The sequence below is a fragment of the Arachis hypogaea genome, chromosome 15, assembly GCF_003086295.3.
Source record: "Arachis hypogaea cultivar Tifrunner chromosome 15, arahy.Tifrunner.gnm2.J5K5, whole genome shotgun sequence".
Taxonomy (NCBI): Eukaryota; Viridiplantae; Streptophyta; class Magnoliopsida; order Fabales; family Fabaceae; genus Arachis; species Arachis hypogaea.
Window position 1 is genome coordinate 150,462,509 of NC_092050.1, and position 15,750 is coordinate 150,478,258.

The 15,750-nt window shown below is 36.9% G+C and overlaps 2 protein-coding genes across 2 annotated transcripts; one reads left to right on the plus strand and one right to left on the minus strand.

Annotated features, from left to right (window-relative positions):
- Positions 1 to 358: 358 nt before the first annotated feature.
- LOC140179415 (uncharacterized) lies at positions 359 to 886 on the minus strand. Its single transcript, XM_072218295.1, has one exon. It carries the CDS (start codon positions 884 to 886, stop codon positions 359 to 361), a length of 528 nt encoding a protein of 175 aa, XP_072074396.1.
- A 7,824-nt stretch (positions 887 to 8,710) lies between these two features.
- Positions 8,711 to 14,338, plus strand: LOC112751304 (ATP-dependent 6-phosphofructokinase 3). The gene is made up of 14 exons (XM_025800388.3): positions 8,711 to 9,327; positions 9,768 to 9,814; positions 9,930 to 9,969; positions 10,572 to 10,634; positions 10,737 to 10,874; positions 11,287 to 11,445; positions 11,529 to 11,582; positions 11,735 to 11,803; positions 11,920 to 12,049; positions 12,147 to 12,412; positions 12,836 to 12,884; positions 12,977 to 13,131; positions 13,388 to 13,564; positions 14,054 to 14,338. Exons 1-14 carry the CDS (start codon positions 9,073 to 9,075, stop codon positions 14,135 to 14,137), a joined length of 1,686 nt encoding a protein of 561 aa, XP_025656173.1. The 5' UTR covers positions 8,711 to 9,072; the 3' UTR covers positions 14,138 to 14,338.
- Positions 14,339 to 15,750: the final 1,412 nt, after the last annotated feature.

Sequence of the window (15,750 nt, forward strand, 5' to 3'; positions counted from 1 at the left end):
GCATGGAATCCCGGATGATCGTGGGCCAGAAGTATCCTGCCCTGATGACTTTCTGGGCCAGGGTTTTACCCCCGATGTGGTGGCCGCAGCAGCCTTCATGGATTTCGCGGAGTATGTATTCCGTGTCCCTGGGCTCGACACATTTGAGAATGGGTTGCGAGAATCTGCGCTTGTATAGTTGTCCGGCGATGACCGTATAATTGGCGGCTTCTCTTTTTGTCCGTTTTTCCTCCTTGGGGTCTTCTGGCAGTGTTCCGTTGAGGAGGTATTGTAGGATAGGGTGGGTCCATGATCCTTGGCTGGAGTGTGTCAGACAGGCGTTAGTCGTGGTCGATATGGACGGTGACTTAACGACTTCCTAAATTAGCAACTTGTTGCCACGTCCTGGTTTGGTGCTGGCTAGCTTAGAAAGGAGGTCCGCCCTGGCATTTCGTTCTCTAGGAACGTGTTGTATGGTCACGTGATTGAATTCTTCTTTTAGTTCGTTTACCTTGGCAAGGTATTGTTGGAGTAGGGGATCTCGCGTTTGGTAGTCTCCGTTAATCTGGGAACTGACTACCTGGGAATCGGTATTTACTTCCAGGACCTTTGCTCCGACTTCCTTAGCTAGGGCTAGGCCTGCCAGGAGGGCCTCATATTCAACCTGATTGTTTGAAACTGGGAACTCGTATCGTACTGACTGTTCGATTACGACCCCGTTTTGGCTTTCGAGTATGACTCCGGCACCTCCGGAGGTGACGTTTGATGAGCGTTGACGTGCAGCTTCCATGACTCGGGGGTGGGGTTTCCCGGTGTCATCTCGGCAATGAAATCGGCCATGGCTTGTGCTTTGATTGCGTTTCGGGGTTCGAACTTGATTTGGAACTGGGATAGCTCGATGGACCATGCTAGCATTCTTCCTGCTAGGTCGGGTTTTTGTAGTACCTGTTTGACGCTTGGTCGGTCCGGACTGTCACGGAATGGGCTTGAAAATATTGTCGTAAGCGCCAGGAGGCCGTGAGGAGTGCGAAAGCTAGCTTTTCTAGGCACGAGTAACGAGTTTCTGTGTCTTGTAGGACTTTGCTTATGAAGTATATGGGTTTTTGTTCTTTTTTCTCGTTTTCGCGGATGAGTGCTGCTGCGAGTGCCTCTTCCGTTATAGAGAGGTATAGGTAAATGGTCTCCCCTGTTTGGGGTTTGGCGAGAACTGGTGGTTCCGCTAGGACTCTTTTGAAGTGCTGGAATGCTTTCTCACATTTTGCTTTCCATTTGAAGGGGGCTCCTTTCTTCATCTGTTTGAAGAAGGGGATTGCTTTTTGTGCTGATGCTCCGAGGAAACGGGATAACGCGGTGAGCCGGACGGTGAGCTTTTGTATGTCGTTAAGGTTTTTTGGGTTTGTCATATCGAGGATGGCATGACATTTCTCTAGGTTAGCTTCGACTCCGCACTGCGTGATCATGAATCTGAGGAACTTTCCTGCCTCTATTCCGAAGGCGCATTTTGTCGGGTTGAGTCGCATTCGATGCTTTCATAGGGTGTTCATTATGAGCCTGAGATCGCTGATGAGTTGCTCGCTTGATTCGGTTTTAGCGAGCATGTCGTCTATGTAGACTTCTAATTTGGTTCCGGACAGATTCTGGAATATCTTGTTGACAAGTCTTTGGTAGGTGGCTCCGGCATTCTTTAGGCCGAAAGGCATGACTGTGTAGCAGTACATCCCGTCGGGGGTGATGAATGCTATTTTTTCCTCATCGAGTCGGTGCATGGGTATTTGATTATAGCCGGAGTATGCGTCCATAAAGTTGAGGTATCGGTGGCCAGACGCGGCGTCTACCAATCTGTCTATGTTTGGTAGGGGAAAGGCGTCTTTTGGATAGGCTTTGTTGAGGTCCGTGTAATCGACGCACATTCGCCACTTCTCGTTGGACTTTTTTACTAGTACGATGTTTGCCAGCCACGTCGTGTAGGGTATTTCTCTGATGAAGTTTGCTTCGAGTAGGGCTTTTACTTGTCTTTTGACCTCGGCCGCTCGGTCTGACGACATTTTTCGTCTCCTTTGTGCTATGGGTTTGGCTTTGGGATCTACGGCTAGCCGGTGGGACATTAAGTCGGGGTCTATTCCGGCCATGTCGGCTGGTGTGAAGGCGAACAAGTCTCTGTTTTGTTTCAAGAATTGGGAAAGACCTTCTTTAAGGTCGTATGGAAGGTTCCTGTTGATAAAGGTGTATTCGTCTTTGGTTTGCCCTACTTGTAGTTTTTCCATGTCGCCTTCTGGTTCTGGCCTAGGTTGGCCGCCTTGTTGAGCGTCCAGGTCGGCTAGGAATATCCCAGCCGCGTCGCGAGACTTTTTTCGTAAAGCTAGGCTGGTATTGTCACATTCTGCTGCGACTTCTCGGTCTCCGTGGATAGTACCTATGGAGCCGTCTTCCGTTATGAATTTCATAAGGAGGTATTTGGTAAAGATGATGGCAGAGAAGTCATTGATTGTTTTTCTTTCGAGGATGACGTTGTAGGCGGTGGAGTCTTTTAGGACCACAAATTCTGATAGAATTGTCTTCCTTTGGTTGCCTGTCCCTATGGTGAGGGGGAGGGTGATGGAACCGTCCGGTTTGAGAAAGTTGTCTCCGAGTCCCGTGACGCCATTGTGGTGCGTTTGGAGATTTTCGTTGCGGAGCCCGAGCTTGTTGAAGGCTCCTCGGAAGAAGATGTTGGAGTCTGCGCCGGTGTCTACCAGTATTCTTCGAACTAGTCCCGTTCCGATTCTTGCCGAGATGACAAAAGGTGCGTCTTCGGCTGAGGTGCCGTGTTTGCAGTCCTCAAGTAGGAAAGTTATCGTTTTGTCGGCAGTGGTAGTTGGAGCTTGGTCTCTGACGGCCAGGACTTTGAGGTCCTTTTTTAGTGTTGATTTTGACTTGCTTGACACGTCTTTGCCCGTGATAACGTTTACTATTATGGTAGGATCGTCTTCTGGACTTTCCATGGGGGGTTGTTTTTGCGTTCTCGGGTTGCGCCCTTCTCTCTCTGGCGACCTGTCTCTTTCCGCGCGTTTTGGTTCTCTGATGATTTTGGCAAACTCTGGGAGCTTGCCGTCTCTTATGGCTTGCTCGAGGGCGTCTTTAAGGTCGAAACAGTCTTGTGTCCTGTGCCTGTAACCTCGGTGGTAGTCGCAATAAAGGGTTTTGTTGCCGCCTGTTCTTTCTTTGAGTTGTCGGGCTTTCAAGATAATACCTCGATCAGCTATCTGGTGGTATATCTCGGTAATTGGGGTTGTTAGGGGTGTATAATTAGAGAATTTGCCGATCCTGGGTGGTCGGTTTGTGTTTGTTTGTTTGGGCTGGTCCCTCTAATTTTCTCTGGATATTGGATTATGCCGAGATGTCGAATTTCCGTGTTGGGCGTTGCCGTGTTGCCGTTTGTTGGTGGCGACGACCTGGCTGACTTCCTCATCGTTTATGTAGTCTCTGGCGACGTTCTGGATCTCGTGCATGGTCCATACTGGTTTGGTGGTAAGGTGTTTGCGGAAATCTTCGTTCATGAGCCCGTTGGTTAAACAGAGGCTTGCGACAGAATCCGTGAGTCCGTCGACCGTTAGGCATTTATCGTTGAAGCGGTCGAGGTATTTTTGCGTGGATTCGTCTTGTTTCTGCGTGACCCCTAGCAGGCTGATGGGGTGTTTAGCCTTGGTGATTCTGGTTGTAAACTGGGCCATGAACTTTCGCAAAATGTCGGGGAAACTGGTTATGGATCCGTTAGGGAGGGCGTTGAACCATTTGATTGCCAGTCCGGCTAGGGTTACCGGGAAAGCTCTGCATCGGACTGGGTCGGCTGCACCTTCTAGGTTCATCCTGGCCTCGAAGGCCGTTAGGTGCTCCTGGGGGTCTTTGGTTCCGTCATACTTCATGTCCGTGGGTTTGTCAAATCCTTTAGGGAGTTTTGCTTTTAAGATCCTTTCCGTGAAGGGAGTGGCTCCCATTATCGTGTGTTCGTTTCTCGTGCGCTTGGTTTCTCGGTGTCGCCGATCTTCGTCTGAGTCATGTTGACGACTTAGATCACGAGAAGCGCTACGGTTGTACCTTTTACTGTGTCGCCGTTCTGGCGATTTTTCACGTCTGGGGCTGCGCGAGGTGCTATGATTGTTTCTCTCGTCGGGTTGGCGATCGGCCGCGACGAGATTTTGATCTAGAGGTTGCGTGGCTTCCATTTTCGGCGTTGCGCCTTTCCCCGGTGGCTATTCTTCCTTCTAGTTCCTGGACTCGAAGGTAGAGATCTTGGATTATTTGTGCCGCTTTTTCCCCGGTGTTTTCGGGGTGCCGTGGTTCTGCGGCGACGTGTTCGTTTTCTTTATTTTGCGCAGGAGTGGCGTGGTGGATGGTGCTTGCTATCCTTCCGCGGTTTGTGACCTCTTGGTGTTCGGGGGTTGGGTTCCTCGTTCGAGAGTTGTCTTGGCTTAGGGAGGTCTCTTCCGGTATGTCCCCCATTCCGGCTTGATTGGCGCAAGTTTCCCACAGACGGCGCCAATGTACAAGATGTCTCTTATACGGGTTGAGAGATGGATTGAGAACTTGCGGGTTGAGGCGGATGCCGGATCGCTTGACTGGAGCAATGGGGGGAGATACCTGCAAAGACACTCCGACGCTCAAGTCAGAATGGATCTGAGAGGTATAAGGTGTGTGGAATGAATGAATACCTGGGAACCTGGGTCCTCTTATTTATAGGTGGTGATAGTTATCTTATCTTATCTGAATCTGAGTAAGATAAGATGGACATTTAAATTTGAAAGTTGGTTGGGGGCTTTAGTAGAGCCGATTTCTAGCCTCCTAGAGGGTTTTGATGGTCCGGCCCCGGGTAGCCGAGTTTGGGTTTATCCCAGGTCATAGATCCGTGGGCCGAATCCATAATAGTTACATACACTTTAAATTTTTTAGGTTGACCTTATTTAACTGATATGTAAAAATAAAATATTCAGCCATTCTATATTTTATAAGATCAAATATTATTTATGTACGGTTAACAAAGTAAATTACTTAATGACAATAATAATTTGTATAAAAAAATAAAAATGTTGGGTTCAAATTTTTGTTCACTCATCATACGTATATATATTTTTATGAATATATATATATATATATATATATATATATATATATATATATATATATATTAAGAATATGAATTAAATAAATAAAATTGATTTAATACTTGCATTTGATCTTATTTACAGCAAATTGAATTGTCAACTTGCTTCAACTAAGTTTGAACGAATTATTAGACACCTGTAGATACGAGTCGTGTTGCCTATCGCTTTGCTGCTACTTATATTAATACAAAAAATTAGAAAAAAATTTTTAAACAGTTATTGACAATTATTTTAAAAGATAATGAAATTTTTAACAAAAAAAAAATATTTTTGATTTTTGATTTTTATTTTTATAAGAATAATTAATTTCTATGTCAATATTAATAAAGGAGTTAATCGATTCTATAAAGTTAAATATAAAAAATTGAAAAGAATATTTTTTTTTATTTAAAAACCTCGTAATCTTTAAAAAAAAAAATGATCAAGAATGGAAATAGTATTTACTCTACAAACTAATGTATTACATCTTCAAATGGTTGACGGAAATTCAAAAGGCAATTTGTGTTTATTATATAGACATCGTAAAACATTGGACAAAGGATGCTCTGTTTTCCCAAAACAGAGGAGTTAGCACTTAACCGTGTATGAAAATTCAACACAGAATATTATCAAAGTATCTCCAAGGTTTATTCTAGAAAGTGGCAACTAGTCCACCACTTCGTGTCGTGAACCCAAAGATGGAAAACAAAATGGTTTAATTACTGTATTATTAAACAAAATATTATATTATTGTTTTTCTACTCGTTTAGTTTAAATCGGCAGAAATTTTTTAGAAAAAATTGTGAAGCACCAATATTTTTAATATCTAAAATAATTTAATTAAAAGAGGTTATATGTCTTGTCTCTGTAAACAATTTTGTTGATTTAAGTAATAATTTTATTATACATCTAAATTTTTTGATAATTAAATCTAGTTAAATCAGTTTAAATTTATCAAAAATTAATTTTATCAGTAAAAGTGTGAATATACGTTTTAAATATTTTTTTCGGTTTTTGCATTTTTTTTTCTTTTCGCATTTCTCTTTTTTTTTTTTCGTTTTTTTCTTCTACTTCGCGTATTTTTTTTCATTGTCGTTTTTTTATCGCTGTTATTATTGTTGCGTTTTTTTCTTTTTTCTTTTTTTTTCTTTTCTTCTTAATAATTTTGTAGTATTGATTTTTTTTTTATTCCTCTTAAGAAAGTGAAACAAAAAAGATTATAAAAAAATAAAATAAGAAAAAGATGAAAAAAAATGAAAAAGAAGAAGAAGCAACGAAAATGAAAAGAAAGAAAAAGAAGAGAAAAAGTTTTGAAATATGCAAAATTTATCAGAACAAATAACATCGAAATTTCTTAACAATAACATATAAATTTTTTAATTTTATACCGATTTTGTTACAAAAGCACAAAAACGTTTTCTTTAATATTATATTTTTTTCTTCTCATTCTTCTTTCTTTCTTTCTTTCTTTCTTTCTTTTTTGTTGCTCTTATTTCTTCTTTAAGGAACATTACTTCTCATATTAGAATTGAATGAACATGTTTGTATTGTATTGCAATCTTATTTAATTAAATGAACGTAGGTTCTTTGTTTTTTTAGTGATTTTATAGTATTATATATTTCTTCTTTTTTTGTTTGATTTTTTTTATTTTTATTCTTGTTAAGAGAGTAAAATAAGGAGAATTATGAAAAAGTAAAATAAGAAGGAAAAGATGAATAAGAAAATAAAAAGAAAAAGATGATGATGATGATGACGATGATGATGATGATGATGATGATAATGAAGAAGAAGAAGACGACGTTTTGAGTTATCATTAAATAATTTTGGTGCATTCTGAATTTGAATAAGGTGCACTTTTGGTTTGTGCTTGTTTTAAATTAAGTTTATTTGTGTGACGTCATCATTAAGTAATTTCAGTGTATTCTGAATTTAAATAAGGTGCACTTGGTCTGTTTTTGTTTTGAACTGAGTTTATTTGTGTATCGTCAATATTTTATGTGTATTTTGGATTTAAATAAGATGCACTTTTAGTTTGAGCTTGTTTTAAACTGATTTTATTTTGTGTGTTATCAGTATTAAGAAATTTCAGTATATTCTAAATTTGAACGGTTATACATATAAGAAGATGCTGATGATGATAATAATGATGATGGAGTAGGAGGTGGAAGAGGGAAAAGAAAGAAGAGATCAAATAAATTCAAATGAAAAAAGTAAGAGGATGAAGAGACGGAGGTAGTGGCGTGGTGGTGGTGGTGGTGACGAAGACTATAATAAAAGAGAAAAAATGAAAAAGGAAGAGAAAAAGATGACGACGATGATGACAATAAAAATAACAATAACAATAACGATAACGATGATGATAATGATTGACAATAATGAAGATAGAAGAGAATGAAAAGAAAAAAAGGAGATGAAAAAATTTAAGAGAAGATTTAGGGGTCAGCACTTTTATTAAAATTTGGCTAGCACTTAACTAACAAAAGAAAAGTGAGTAATCTTATACTATTGGATGAAATCTCACACCATTAAAAATATCATTGATAGTTAATTGATGGTTACAAATCACAAAATTTGCTGGCTCCTAGCATTCCTTATATAAATTAAAAAGAAAGAGGAGGAGAAGATGGTGGTAGTGAAGGGCACAATGATAACGAAAGAGAAAAAAAAATAGTAATAATATAAGAGAAAAAAAAAATACAGCACCAATATGATAAAAAAGAAACGCGCCTAATTTAAAACCCTTAATAATAATTCAATTGAACTTAATTAAATATTTTACTATTATTTATAAAATTTTTCTCTTTAAGTAATCTACAATTTAATATTTAAAATTTTTTTATATCTAAATTTAAAGCACTCTGTTTGATTCAACCTCTCACTTGGCCACTTTTGCTTAAAAAGAAAATTCTAAATAAAATGAGGAATATATTTATAAAGAAATAAAAATTTACGTATAATTAATTTTATATAAAATTAATAGTTAAAATTTATTAAATATATTATTTAATAATTTTTAATTATTAATTTTACATAAAAATAATTATATAAAAATTGTTATCTTATAAAAAAATTTACAAAAACTTATAAATAAGAGAAAATAATTTCTTAAATAATAATAACACGAGATATATGTCATTTTCTATTCATTTCTTTTGTCTAATTTCTTTAAATAATCGTACACATGGCTATATTTGCAAATGACATGTTTGCTTAGTATATACCATCAAATTTATTCGTTGATTAAACTGAATTGGATGAAAGATTAGCCAAACCGTGATACATGCTTAATATAAATATTTTAGAGATTTACTTGTTCTTTTCTTCCCAAAAATTTGGGTAATTTCTTAAAACATACTTATCCTTTTACTCAAATGTTTATGAATTTAATTTTTATCATAGATATATTATTATCTTAATAAAAATGATTAATTTTAAAATTTATTATTAAATAATTCAAATCTATAAATCTAATTCTTGATATTTATTTAACAAGTCTTTTAAAAATTACGTAACACAAATTTAATTTAAGTATATCTAATTATATATCATCACATAGCAAAAAAAAATATCTTTTTATATCTAATATCTATATTGATAGTGTAAATAATTATCCTAACTAACAAATCAAATCTAATTGATCGACCGAATAAAATATTGTGTATGAAAATCAAAATTTGAAATAAAAATAAAAAGAAAAAAGGTTGTTCATGGATCCCAAAGCATAACAAGAGACCCTGAAAGACCTTCAAATACCACACGAATTCGCCCCATTGTTCCAGCCACCTGTTTCTCCTTCAAACCCCCTTTTCTTTACTTCTTAAAACTTCAACTACCCCTCAACCTTCCCACACACAAAAAAAAAAAAACATTAAACTCCCTCTGTTTTTTTTTTCTTCGGTCAACTCCGTTTACTATAAATATGTTTACTTTGATCTCCTTCTCCGATCGTTGATATAACTACCTTCCTTTCTTCGAATGGGTTCAGTTACCGTTAGTAACAAAAAGTCTCAAACAACTTCCCTCAACAACTATAACAACCTCGCAACCGCTCCCGTCGCAAACAAAACAGAATCTGTTACGATGAATAATTACTGTAACGGGTGGATCGGTGGCGAGGGAGCATCAGCGATGACGTCAGCTCCCAATCTCAAGCCTAAGATAGTGTACGGCACCGCAGGTTACATCCTCGAAGACGTTCCGCATTTCACTGATTATATTTCTGATCTTCCAGTACGTCGTCGTTTTCTTCTTCTTCTTCTGAACTATTCTACTCTGCTTTTCTCTTACGCTGATCACTCATCGTGTCTTAGCTTTCTTTTTTCCGCTCTGTTTCACCTTTTTTGTGCTCTTTTCTCGGAAAGTTTTTTTTGTCGTTATTAAATAAATAAATATAAATATATTGTTTGGGAAAAATTATATTTCTCTATTACTAATCTCTTGGTTCATGCATCAGTCGGTGGTTTATTGCAGTTATGTATGAATGGTCCCACTATTTTTTTATTTATTTATTTTTTGGTATGTTAATTTAATAATTTTACTTTTGCGAATTATTTATTAATTTTGTTATCGATTTTAGTGAAAATTTTTCCTGCTTCCATAATTGGGTCAAAACTCAAAACCTGCGGCTGATAAGCGGTATATTTTTCCTATTTTCGTGTTAATTTTTGCAGACATACCCGAATCCTTTGCAAGACAACCCTGCTTATTCTGTAGTTAAGTAAGTGTTAATTTTTTTCTGTTCGTGTTGAGTAATTTTCCGTTTACTTTGCTACCTCTTGTTTGTGATTACTTACTTTCTTTTATGATTGATGTCTTGAACTTGTTTTTTGCAGGCAATATTTCGTGCATGTCGATGACAGTGTTCCTCAGAAGGTTTGTGATTATTATTAATTATTATAATCATTATTTTCAGCTCTTTTTAATGTATTTGAATTCATGTATTGTGTTCTAATCATATTACCGAAACACCTGCTGGCCTAATTAATCCACCTATGAATCTATGAACATCTATATAATAAACTGAATACTAATTTGTATATTAAGGTGGCGGTACCGTTACCCCCTATGCCAGGTATGGACCCCCCAGTCCAAATAATGGAAACGGTGACTAAGTTGGAAGCATGTTTAAGACGGTGGTCCAAAATCATGTTATCAAGGTCAATTTATTTTTTTTTGGGAGGTTCCGCAAAAAAAAAAAAAAAAAAATCCCGGTTTACTAGCATCCCACGTTGACGCAGTGTCCAGGAAGGACTGCACCCAAAGGGTGTGTAATGTATGCAGCCTAATCTGATAATTAAATCAGTGGCTGTTTCTACTGCTTAAACCCGTGACCTTGAGGTCATAGGAGATAATGCAGCAGTGGCTCCAAGGCTCCCCCTTCTTGTGGAAAAGCTGGCCTAAAATGTTGGTTGCAACTTTAGACATCCCTAAAATCATGTTGTTCATTTCCATTTCTGTTTTTTAATCCTAAACAGGTTGTTGTTCACAAAGATAGCGAACGAGGAGTGCATTTTAGGCGTGCTGGACCTAGGCAAAAGGTATATCTCCAGCTCTGTGGCTTTATTTGTGGAATAATGATTGGTATGTATGGTGCTTTCTTATTGCTAATGGCAATGGCCTTTTAAAATCGGAATTTTCAGGTGTATTTCGAGTCGGATGAAGTCAAGGCCGCTATTGTCACTTGCGGGGGACTATGCCCTGGTCTCAACACCGTCATTAGAGAGCTAGTGTGTGGCTTACACCATATGTATGGTGTGAAGAGAGTGCTTGGAATTGAAGTAAGTTTATGTTTATGGCATTACTTACAACTTTCCTAAAAATAGTTGGCTCTTTACTTTTCTTTATGAACTGTAAAGAATAATAAATGTGAAATTGTTAAAATCCCATTAAATTGTAATATCGCTTTTCTTTAGTTCCCTCCTGTGCTGTATTTGGGTGTATAATGCTTCATTACCTTGCTTTCTCCTTTCTTCGTTGCATAACAAGCAATTGCTTTCATACTTGGTTATTTTCATCAGTCTCATTTAAAAAAAATTGAAATGGACTTTTTTGAAACATTGAAAAAAGTTATCTATCGAGTCATTTATAGAATAAGAAATCTTCTGATTAAAAACTCAACGGGACCTCCTCGAGTTCATCAACAAAAAGAGTGGATCCCTGTTTAACTGAGAAAAATATTGTGTTTTGTAGGGCGGATACAGGGGTTTCTATGCTCGAAATACAATTAATTTAACTCCTAAAAGTGTTAATGATATACACAAGCGTGGTGGAACTGTTCTTGGTACATCCCGTGGCGGACATGATACCAATAAGATAGTTGATAGTATACAAGATCGTGGAATCAATCAGGTATATGACTCTGCATTTCTTTCTATTTACTTAGTGCATATGTTGTGTGTTCTTCAGACTAATAATATCTCTCTCAATTTCAGGTTTACATTATTGGAGGAGATGGAACTCAGAGGGGTGCAGCTGCAATTTTTGAGGTATATAGGATTTCAAAAATGAGACAGTTGACTTTGGGTTTAGGGATGTAACTGTTCTTTTACTTAGATTATATTGATCAAAGACTTAGGCGGCTAATTGTATCAAGATAAAGTAGCAATTTTCTAATAATTCAACTTGATCATCCATGCAGGAAGTTAGAAGGCGCGGTCTCAAAGTTGCGGTTGTAGGAATCCCCAAGACTATAGATAATGATATCCCGGTACATATCTTGCACATTCTAGTTTCCATATCAAATGATTAAAATGCAATTATTAATTAGATGAGGATGTTAATTGCAATTCTTTGTTTTCCTAATGTCTCTCTTCTGCTTAATAGGTTATTGACAAGTCCTTTGGGTTTGACACTGCTGTTGAGGAGGCTCAACGAGCTATAAATGCGGCACATGTTGAAGCTGAGAGTGTTGAGAATGGTATAGGGGTTGTCAAGCTGATGGGTCGCTATAGTGGTAAGTTACTATGTTTCCCTGTTTGTTATAATAATGGCTTCACTCATCAACTAATTAAACATGATCACAAGAACTTGACATTGCTTCCTCGGTTCAGGATTTATCGCAATGTATGCTACTCTTGCGAGTCGAGATGTTGACTGCTGCTTGATTCCAGAGTCACCATTCTACCTTGAGGGTCCTGGTGGACTTTTTGAATATATAGAGAAACGACTTAAAGAAAATGGGCACATGGTTATTGTTATTGCCGAAGGTGCAGGACAGGAACTTATGTCTGAGAAAATGCAAACCATGAACAAACAGGATGCTTCAGGAAACAAGCTTCTTCAAGATGTTGGGCTGTGGATATCCCAAGAGATTAAGGTTGGATTTTTATACGCTTTGTCTGTAGTAGATGTATTTTCTCTTCTATGAGATCTTTGGAAGCATTATCCTCTTAATTACATTGTCAGATGTGGATTGCCTTGTTTATTTCACACATTCATAAATTTGTCTGCATGGTTGAATTCTCTAGGAGTTGTAACAGAACATTCTTTGTCTGTCATGCTGAATTGGAAATGTTTTCTGTTGTCTCAAGTTTCCAATTGATGATTTCTATGTCTATCTTTTGTAGAAGAGACCAAAGAATTTACTTTGAACTTAGTGTCTGAGAATGTCCTTTCATTAGTTTATGGTAGACCATGAAAAAATAGAGTCTATTTCTTTCTTCAGCATTTCCTTTAACTATCAACAAACGTTTTGTGAATATATTTTCTGCTGCTTATTTTCCGCATTGTGTTCTTCCAGGATCATTTTGCAAGAGAGAAGACGATGGCCATAACTCTCAAATATATAGGTTCGTGAAGATTGAACTTAGAATTCTATGTATTGACACGCTACAGATAATGATGACACTGAGAGTATTGCCTTCCCTTTTCTGTTTTACAGATCCAACTTACATGATTCGAGCCATTCCAAGCAATGCTTCTGATAATGTGTACTGCACACTTCTTGCTCAAAGTGCTGTTCATGGAGCAATGGCAGGTTACACTGGCTATACAAGTGGACTTGTCAATGGAAGACAAACTTATATACCCTTCTATGTAAGTCCATCATTGAACATTTGGTTCTTCATTTTCATTTTCAATGTTTTTTATGTTCATGTTTTAATGAAGCTGCTTGTTTCCCTCTCTCTCTCTCTCTCCTTTGCATTTGTTTTCTCATTCTAACCAAAAAATAAAGCAAGTTAACTTTTGTTCAGGAAGTAATAGTAGCAGACTAAAGATTATTACATTTTTTGGTTGCAAAAGTTGTGGAAGTCTTTTGGCCTAACTCTTTGTTGGGTTCATTTTTATGCAGAGAATCAATGAGAACCGGAATCATGTAGTGATAACTGATAGAATGTGGGCTAGGCTGTTATCTTCGACGAATCAACCCAGCTTTTTGGGCGACAAGTGTCACAACGAAGACGACATTGAAGAAGAAGAACCATTAAACCAGTTGCTAGATGGAGATCTTTCAGATGATACCTTGAAGGTTAAGAAAGAAATCAGCAGCATTTAACAATATGCTTTCCAGATGTTATTACCATTCCTTCACACCCCTTCACCGTGCTATATGCATTTAATTTTTAGTAGTATATATGAGCTTTTTCTTCTCTTTTTTGGCCCCCTCCACTCCATAAGATGGCTGTGGAAAAATCAGCCCCACATGAACAAGATTTCAGTTTTTTTTTATATGGTTCTGTCTTGTACCTTGTGAGCCAATAATTGGAGTGTCTGCTTTATCCACAAATGAATATTAGTGGCTTTGATTATGTTGTTATGTGCGCACTATCGGCATTAGGTAATTCGAATATCTATAATAATGTAGGGAATAGAGTAGAAAATTGCGTCAATGTTGAGGACAATGTTAATAAATAAATAATATATGTGGATTTGTGTGGGATTGGATACTTTGAAGTTTGAATTATATTATTGGACCTATATGATATTGATGGCATTCAATGTTTCCATGATCCAACAGTTGAACATCACATGCTGCAAATGTGGTTGGCAAACTCGTGGAAGAAAAGGAAAAAAGAAAAGAAAAAAGGGTCATGATGAATAGATATGATACGTGAACGTGATTATTGCTGTTTGAATTCAACTGATGATGTTTGCAGAAGGGTCTAGCTTTGGAAGTTTGAGAGTTCTAGAAAATAGAAAACGTGTATGATAATGATCCCCCATCCTTGTGCACCATCGCATGGGAAACTTGTAAATCTTGCACATGATATGATGATACCCATATTCAACTTTTTTTGGCTAATTGTTATTCGGAAAAAAGATTGTTTTCAATTTTTTTTTCTATATGATTATATGCAATGATAAACTAGAATGAAAACTAAAAAAGCAAGGGTTATTGCACCTGAATAAACTGATTTATTCAATTTTTTGTCTAAAAACGTAAGATTTGAGTTAAAAAAATTTAAAATGGATGAGTAATGTTACATATCCAAGTCTTTTTATGTATCAAATCTAACCAAGTTAAACAATAAGACTTGGAATAATGTTAGTTATAACTGATTTTTTTTTTATGTTATATCAACTTAGTTGGACTTGATTAACAAAAAATTTGGATGTGTAATATTATTCTAAGAAAAATTGTAAAAGTATCTCTAAACACAAAAAATCAGCTATTATTTATTTATATATATTTATACATACTTTTTTACTTGTGTTTTTGTACTAATCAATGACCAAAATAATTACTCTTATTTGGAGTTGAGTAATCAAGCTTTTGATAACGAGTTAAATCTTAAAATGGTCTTTAAAGTTGATGTTGTTTATTAAAATTGTCTCTGAAATTTTAATTGTACTAATTACGTCTTTGAGATTGACAAAAATGTACCACGTTGGTCACTGACCAGCGTGATCAGGGACGGATCTAAGTGGAGTGGTGTGGGGGCAAGCGCCCCCACTACAATTTGAATTTTTTTTAGTAGTATATGATAATAATATTTATTTGCCCCCATTAGATTATTAAATTTGACCCCACAATAATTTTTTACTCAACTTTTGGTACTTAATTGTCAATCTAAAAATTTTATATTAGATATTCGTTAGAATGATCAATTCTCAGATTTAACGAAATTAGTATTCGTTTTTAAAAATCAACTCAAAAGAATATTATTTATCTTCTTTTCAAATTAGCTTTAATTTTTGCGTAGCAACTCTATTAATTGAAAGAACTTTTTTAACTATGAATATCAATAAGAGTCGGCTTCTAATTGTATTGGGAAGTAAATTTTTAAGACTAAATCCCCGTAGTGGTCCCCCAGATTCAGCCCGTGCACCAATTTAGCCACTGAGATTCCAATTGCACTGTTTATGTCCCCCAGATTGCGATTCGGGCAACATAATGGTCCTTCGGAGAATTTTCGGCGTGACTCAGCGATAGCGTTGCTTATGTGGTGCAGCCACTGCCACGTTGGACATTCGGAACGACGTCGTTTCATGAGGCAAAACGATTGAAAGCCCACACGTCACCGTTTTGATCACAATGAGTGTAGTAGTAGCTTGGGTAAAGGGTTTGGCATTCATTACGTCTTCTTCTCCATATTTTTTCACCTCTCTCAACGCTTGGTCTCCTCCTCCATAATCAGTAGCGACAGGCAAGGGCACTGCTGCCTGGTTTCTTAACATTGTTATACTGAACTTGGGGGAAGGTTCGTGGTTCAC

Excerpts from the sequence above, each read along its gene's own strand:
- LOC140179415 (XM_072218295.1), bottom strand. The coding sequence starts at position 886 with ATGGTCCATCGAGCTATCCCAGTTCCAAATCAAGTTCGAACCCCGAAA.
- LOC112751304 (XM_025800388.3), top strand. The coding sequence starts at position 9,073 with ATGGGTTCAGTTACCGTTAGTAACAAAAAGTCTCAAACAACTTCCCTC. Across the intron at positions 10,875-11,286 it reads AGAGAGTGCTTGGAATTGAA|GGCGGATACAGGGGTTTCTA; the intron begins GTAAGTTTATGT and ends TGTGTTTTGTAG. Across the intron at positions 12,050-12,146 it reads GCTGATGGGTCGCTATAGTG|GATTTATCGCAATGTATGCT; the intron begins GTAAGTTACTAT and ends TCCTCGGTTCAG.